Source organism: Neopelma chrysocephalum, unplaced genomic scaffold (assembly GCF_003984885.1).
Source record: "Neopelma chrysocephalum unplaced genomic scaffold, ASM398488v2 Primary Assembly neopelma1_26, whole genome shotgun sequence".
In the NCBI taxonomy this organism is placed as follows: domain Eukaryota; kingdom Metazoa; phylum Chordata; class Aves; order Passeriformes; family Pipridae; genus Neopelma; species Neopelma chrysocephalum.
Window position 1 is genome coordinate 7,640,141 of NW_020897695.1, and position 7,306 is coordinate 7,647,446.

The 7,306-nt window shown below is 55.8% G+C and overlaps 1 protein-coding gene across 1 annotated transcript; it reads right to left on the minus strand.

Moving 5' to 3' along the window:
* Nucleotides 1-695: 695 nt before the first annotated feature.
* On the minus strand, nt 696-5,543 carry EOMES (eomesodermin). Its single transcript, XM_027676121.1, has 6 exons — nt 4,730-5,543; nt 4,215-4,369; nt 3,798-3,919; nt 3,219-3,377; nt 3,067-3,128; nt 696-2,480 (listed from the first exon to the last, which is right to left on the minus strand). The coding sequence occupies exons 1-6, from the start codon at nt 5,488-5,490 to the stop codon at nt 1,745-1,747; spliced, it is 1,995 nt and encodes a 664-aa protein (XP_027531922.1). The 5' UTR covers nt 5,491-5,543; the 3' UTR covers nt 696-1,744.
* Nucleotides 5,544-7,306: the final 1,763 nt, after the last annotated feature.

The following is a 7,306-nucleotide window of genomic DNA, read 5'->3' on the forward strand; positions in this document are numbered from 1 at the left end:
CCGGAGCCTCGTCCCGAGAAAGGAGGCGCTGATCGATACCACGTCGGACACCCGCCTCGTCCCGCTCCGGACGACGGGGAGCCGCTGCCAGTGCCCCCCGATCGCGTTACCTCCACCGAGAACGGCCCCGGCCTGAGCCCCGCGTTTATTTTGTTTGCAGCCAGGAATCGCTAACAGCTTAATCCCATTACTGCCTGCATATCCTCAGGAAAGGTCCGACTGCTGCGGGAGCCGGCATTCAATCGCTCTGCCGGGTGGAGCTTTACCCCCAGATAAGCGGTCAGGGGAATTTCTTGCCTGGTTCCGGGAAACGGAAGGGGCAGCCGCGGGGTTTCTGCGGGAGGCAGGATGGGTTCACAATTCGCTCCCCGGGCCGAGGCTGAGCTCTCACCACGCCTACATCAGTGGGGCAGGGCAGAGGAGGGTGACGGGGGAAAAGAGACCGGGGGTCTGACCTTGGGGGGGGATGCCCAGGAGAACCGTGGCAAACTGCGAGACGATGAAGAGTGGGAGAAAAAACCCTCATTGTGCAGCACGCAAATGAGCACGGTGTGAGAATTGAGGTAGCAACATTACAAGGGGTGGTTACATATAGAGACAACTCAAACCCCTAGGACTGTGCTCCCTCCTCCCCCTCTAGGACACCCAGCAGAGGCAAAGAAAACGCAGAGCCATCTCCCTCTTATCCCTGGCACCACATTTATTTAAAATTACTAGTATGTACACAGAAAAACAAAACAAAAAAAGGTCTTAGTGGGTTAAAAGTTTGTGTGCCAGTGCTCTGGGGCCGACCAGTTTAAAATGGCTGAAACTATAGGAAAGAAGAGTGGGTAGTTACATCATTTCCAGTTTCATACAGGGCAGCTGAAAAAGTCACTTTACATACACATAAATAAAATCTTTTTGCGATGCTCCATATATGGCAAGTTTGATTAACCAAAAAAAAGCCTTTTGAATTTCAAAATACCACCAGATGTCCTCCCAACTGAACAGCTATAAGGTCAACTATTTATACATTATTCCACAATATTCTACAGTGTACCTAGACAAAACACAACTGTACACTTTGTTTTTGGCCACCTCAGTAAAGGTTAGGCTTTTGGGATGGAGGCTTTTTTTTTAATGAAAGTTCTAAGCTAAAAGACTCAGACTTGGTCATTGTAACCCCATCATTGGCAACAAGATCTTCAAGTCAAAATCCTGCCTGGCAACCAGGCTTTATTTTGGCCATCTTCTGCCAAAGACAGTCTTAGCTGAACAAGCCAACTCAGCCAACTGTGTTGCAGATAAGGTTGAAGAAACCAACGCAGTCTGAAGCAGGACATAGCATTTGTGCAGCTCCCTACAACCCAGCCCCCTTTTACCAGAGGGTCAAGCAGGGAAGAAAATTAAATTTGGGATCCTACCCCCCTATTTCCTTGCTCAGGAGTGCATAGATTTGATCAGGTCTCTGAGCCAAGCCAAACTGTACACTTTGGTGTCTCCAGTAAATAAGCCACATTGTTAAGATCTACTGTCCTCTTACAGCTTCTGCATGTGGTTCCTTCTAAAGGAGGGGATGAATTCTTCCATGGTTTGCTCTTTCCCTACTTTGTTACCTGCAACAGTGAAAAAGCTTTGGCACCTTCTTTAGAATTGCACACAACAATTAAAGGTGGAAGGCAGGAGTCTTTTTGGCAATTGTAATGCAAAAAAACCCAAGGCCACCCTGGAAAAAATTAGCCAATTGGAATAAAAGGATGTTTTAAGAACTAGTATAGAACGCATAATAGCCCATGCCTTTTGAAGTGTCTTTGCTATAGTCCTCAGCATTAATGTCCTCACATTTCATCGTTGGGGAATTTTCATTGCTGGAAGTGCTAGGGGAAAGCCGTCTTCTCTTACAAGCACCTGTGTAGACCCCAGAATCATTTGAATCTAAAGACTTTATGGAGGGTGGAGTCTCTATCCAGGATGAGCCAATTTCTTCTTTCACCTTCTCCTTGGAAAGCTGATCTTCAGAGAATCCTGGAGGACTTGTTCTTGAGGTCCAAGGTAATCCTGTTGTCATTTTTCGCTGGTAAGAGCCCCTGCTCCCCCAGCCTGCCATGGATGGAAATGTCGGGTCGGGATAGTATCCCAGTGCATGGGATGTCTGAAGGGGGAGGGATTTAATGCCATAAGGGAGCAAGGTGCTGTGAGAATACTCCGTCTCATAGGAGTTCATGTCCAATTTGTTGGCACTGGGCTGCTGTACAGGCGTCACAAACCACCGCTGAGGAGGGCTGGCCACCTCCTCGTTCTGCTGCGGGGACAGCAACCCATTGGTCTGAGGGACGGTTCTCTCACCGTTGTAAAACCTGGCTGGGGGCAGGTTGTTGACAAACTGTTCCTGGAAGAACGGCTGCACACTGTATCGGGCGCCAGGGACAATCTGGTGGGATCTAGGAGAATCCGTGGGAGATGGAGTTAATCTGTCATTTTCTGAAGCTGTGTACATGCTACAACATAAAAGAGAAATACCAAGTGTTTTTCTTAACAGTTCCAGTATGATAGTAAGACTACATAAAAACACAAACAGGAAGAAACTCGAGTTATTTCTTAATTAGAATAACTATAATTGGATGGCTGTTTATTTTTATCTGATTTAGGAGGATTTTTTCCCCTAGACTAGTATAAAATTTCTGGTATTACTGCTACAAATACACTGTTCTCCACCATTCAACCCATTTTAGATGAGTTGCATGCAACATCCTCCTCCCAGCAGCCATACTTGTATATATACACACAGCTCTGATTTTCCAAAGGGCATTTGAAGCTATAAAAGTGACCATTAGGCAAGTCTTTTGCTGACAACTTGAAAGATGCTGCCTACTCTTGGAGACACTCAATACACTCTACTGCCAAATCTGCAGGCCAGCACAAATTTACTACCAAAATTCAGAAGCCTGCTGAAAGACAGGTAATCAAGACAATACACTTTACAGTGTATTAGTGTATGAAGAAAATCTCTTGCACATACATTTCAGGCCAGAATCATGCTTCCTAGACAGAAACAACTGCAAAAGATCACAGAAGCGTACTTACGAGTCATAGTTGTCTCTGAAGCCTTTTGCAAAAGGGTTATGGTCAATTTTGAGCTGTGTAATCTAAAAGTGAAAGCAGAATATAGTAAGATGAGACTCTGAACCCACAAGGCAATTTTATTCTCAATTGTAATTTTATACATCCTTGCTTACATCAGTGTTTTGATATGCTGTAACTGCTATGAACTGTGTTTCAGGGAAAACAAATGTTTGAGTCTTTGAGGAATCATTCAGATCTTCAACACCATCTTCAGTCACTTCCACAATGTGAAGCCGGGGCTGGTACTTGTGTAGAGACTGAAGTACTATCATCTAAAAGAAACCATGAAAGAGATAAAAATCTTTAAAACAATTGCATCTAACATTAAAAGGTCTATTTTACAGCATGACATTTTCTTCCGGTAAATTGTATAGAACATTTTAACTGTTATCAGGAGATGTTTCATAGCTTATAGCCCTGTTTCAGTAAGAGCCATCAGCTACACTCCCACTTTTTGAGCAACTCCAGGGATAAATACACCAGCTAAAACCAAATAAATTCACACATCAAATTCTGACATTTCTAACTCCATTCATACGGAGAAGTAAACAAGATCTATGACCCAGTTCAAGAAGGGGACAAGTCACAGTCACAGTGATCTAGCAGCTCGATGAAATGGTGTGAAGGCCCGAAATCCCAGGGCTCCCCTGCTGACCCACCAAGAGCCTCTCAAGCCTGCCTCCCCCCCATACCTGCGCGTTGTTGTTGTTAGCACCTTTATTGTTCGTCAGCTTCAGCTTCCCGAAAGAAATCTCCTGCCTCATCCAGTGAGCCCCGGTGTTGGGCGACTCGGGGTGAACGTAGACCTTGTTGCCTGGGGAAGACAAGTCAGTAAGAGACCGGCCGAGCACGGGGCTTTGTTCTGCTGCCCCCCCCCCCCGCCCCCCCCCCGGCGCAGCACCTCGGCTCCACGATGGCCCCTCTCCCACACAGCCTCGCACACCGCGGCGTGAAAAAAGGTCGCAAAACGGCCTTAAAAGTGTAGCTTGTCCCCCACCAAAATGCCGGGTGTGGGGAAGACCCTGCAGAAGGGGGAGAAGCGGGAACCCTTTCTGGGAAACCGACCCACAGGGAAAGGCGGCGAGGAGACCCCGAGAACCCGCACCTACCTTGCATGTTGTTGTCGGCTTTGCCGCAGGTCACCCACTTGCCTCCCTGGAAACGCCAGTGGTTGGGGTCCGCCAAGACTACCTCCACGAAAACGTTGTAGTGGGCCGTGGGGTTGAGGCCAGTGATGTTGAAGCTCAGGAAGGGAAACATTCTCCTGGAGAGAGGGGGGAAAACCACACGGCATGCTGAGGTGGGCCGGGGAAGGGGGCGCGGGCTCCGACGGATACCGTAGGCGGCCGCGGGGTGCGCCTCGTCCGTCACGGCACCGAGGAGACCAAGGAAGCAAGCGGCGAGCCCCAACCAACCCCCGCCCCATCTCCCAACCGCCTCGTGTGGGGAAAATAGAGTTGCTTCTCAAGGAAAGCATCCCGGGGCACGACCGACGAGGAGACCGTGCACCTCCTCCCCGGCACAGCGGGAAAGCGCTGCCCGAAGCGGAGCGTCCTCGGGAGTGCTCCCCCACCCCACCCCCCACTACCTCCCGCCTTTTTCGCCATCCTCTGCACCCGCTTACCGGCCCTGCTTGGTGATGATCATCTCCGTCTGGTGCCGGTGGAACTTGAGCCAGAGGGGTCGGTTGCAGAGGAAGACCTGGGCCCGCAGCCCCGGGCCGGCGGCCGGCACCCCCAGCGCCCCGAGCCCGCCACAGGAGCCCGACGCCGCCGGGTAAGGGCCGTAGAGGGGTCCGCCCGCCGTCGCCTGCCCGTACTGGTACCCGCCGCCGCCGCCGAACTGCGCCCGGCCGCCGGGCGGGCACACGGCGCCCGCGAAGCCGCCCGGCGACAGCACCGAGCCGTAGGGGTAGCGCGGCCCGCCGGGCGGCTGGTACACGGCGCCGTGCTGCGCCGCCGGCGGGTACGGGAAGAGGGCGCAGGGCCCCCCCAGCTCGGCCGCGGGCGGCCCGGGGGACTGTAGGTAGTAGCGCTCGGGGCTCAGACTGTCCATGGAGTAGCGGGCGGCGGCGGCCGGGGGCAGCTCCTCGTCCCCGCACGGGGTGGCCTTGCGGCCGTCCGGCTTGGGGGCGGCGAAGGGCGGCTCGACCGCCTCCGCCTCGCCCAGGATGGCGGGGGCCGCCCCGAACTTCTTGGGCATCTTGTCCAGGTCGAGGCGCGGCGGCGAACCCGGCCCCGGTGGCCCGCGGGAGCCTCCGCCAGTGCCCGTCCCAGCTCCAGCTCCCGCTCCCGCGGCGGCGCCGCGCCCCCCGCCCTCCAGCGGGTAAAAGGGGGCACCTGGCAGTGTCCCCGCCGCCGCCAGCAGCGGCTCACCCAGCTGCATCCTCGATAGGCAGTGCGGTGGAACTCCCACTCGGTCCGGTAACGACCCCGACCCACGGCTGCACAGAGCTACAGCAGAGCTTTGCCGAGGCGATTTATACCGGCGCGCCGGGCTCCTCGGGCCGCCGGGGAGGGGCTTGCGCCGGGGCTGCCTCATCGCCGCCCTCCACCCCCGCCGACCCATTGGCTGGGCCGCGTGACACTAATTTAATTAGACAGCTACTAATTGGAACAAGTCACCTGTGACTCTGGTGTGCGCCCCCGCCTCCATGGCCCCTCTTCCCGCAGCCCGTTACCCAGAGGCTCCGGCCCCCTCCGTGCCCCCACGTTGCTCGAAGTGAGGGGAACGGCCGCATCATTCCACGGTGGCCGCGGCTTCCCCTGTCCCAAAAAAAGACCTTTTGCCGAGGTGGCACCGTCCTCCCGGGCGCACCGCTCAGGAGCAGAGGGGAGAATTCCGGGCGGGGAGCGCGGAATGGGGATGAAAGGGAAAAGTATGTGGAGGAAAGCCGGGACCCGCCAGGGAGGGAGGGCAGCGATCTGCCGGGCCGCTGAGACGGGGCGGGTGACACTAGCCGCCACCATCTCCTCGCCAGCCGCCTCGCTGGTCAACCAATTCGACTTATGCCTCTTCTGAGGCCAGCAGCCTCCTTCCTCCCTCTCCGCTCCCCGGGCAACATCCTTATCCTAGGGTTGACGTGTTTCACCTCGTGAGGGACGTCTCTGTGAGAAGCGATGGGCTCGGTTCGCAATTCCATTTTTCAGGGATTCGGCGGTCGGTTTTTCACAACCCGCATTGCCCTTCAGCATCTCCCACGGGGTAGACAGATTTTTAATTGAGGCAGTTTCCAGAGCTGTTTGGCGCTTTCTCTCAGCGGAAAACCGTGAGCCTTTAACCCCAGAAGGGAAGGGACAGCGCTTGGGAAGGGGTCGATGCTCGTTTGATTGTGTCGAGCGCACAGAGCTGGCGCGAACGATTTGCAGCTAAATCCGCAGCCCCTCGCCCTCTGCCCGCCGCCGGCCAGCTCACAGGGAGCGCTGCAAACACTTGCCTCCACCTCACGGATGAATTTTAAACGAGACTGGCCGAGCGGCCAGATTTCGTTGCTTGACGGAAGGATCCGGCCGGGCTGCAGCAGCCGAGCTCTGCTGCCCGCCCCGCTCCCGCCGCGCCGCATCGGGGCAACTGAGATAAATGGCGAACAAGTGACGGCGGCCGCAGAGCCCCGAGGCCGAGGTGCTGCCCGAACCCCGCCAGGATGCGGATCTTGCGCAAGCCGGGCGCTGGCGGAGTGCGAGCGGCAGGGCGCGCCCGGTGGTGCCCGCTGTGCCCCCGGACAGGCACCGACACCGGCGTCACAGAGGACAGGCGGACTCAGCCCCCACCCCCGGTGGGAGCCGAGAGACGGGGGAACCGGCCCTGCTGTGTCCACCTCCGGCTGCGGCCACACAGGCGAGAGCCTGAGACAGGCTGCTGACAGCCAGCACCGAAATACTAGACCCAGCCCTAACCACCCGTTCTCTCCGGGTTAACGTTTGGCCCAATTTTTGCGTGGATCTCGTTCGACCGAGGAAGACAACACAAAGGTGTAGGAGAAGCCCGATGCTCCGGCACGAAGCGGACTGGGCGCTGCGCGCCGCGGGGTGAGGAGAGGAGCAAAGCCTGGCCAAGCCGCCTTGCACTGACAGCAAAACAAACCGAGGAGCATCCTGCCGGACGCCGCGAAGGCCGAGCCTCTGCGCCCCTCCCGCGGCCGGCGAGCCTCTGTGCGGCTCTCGGAGGGGCTGGTCCCCGCCTGGGGCTCTGTTCTGGCCAC

Coding starts and splice junctions, on each gene's coding strand:
- EOMES (XM_027676121.1), bottom strand. CDS start 5,490: ATGCAGCTGGGTGAGCCGCTGCTGGCGGCGGCGGGGACACTGCCAGGT. Junction 4,370..4,729: donor ATCATCACCAAGCAGGGCCG/GTAAGCGGGTGC, acceptor CCCTCTCTCCAG/GAGAATGTTTCCCTTCCTGA. Junction 3,129..3,218: donor CAGCATATCAAAACACTGAT/GTAAGCAAGGAT, acceptor TTTCACTTTTAG/ATTACACAGCTCAAAATTGA.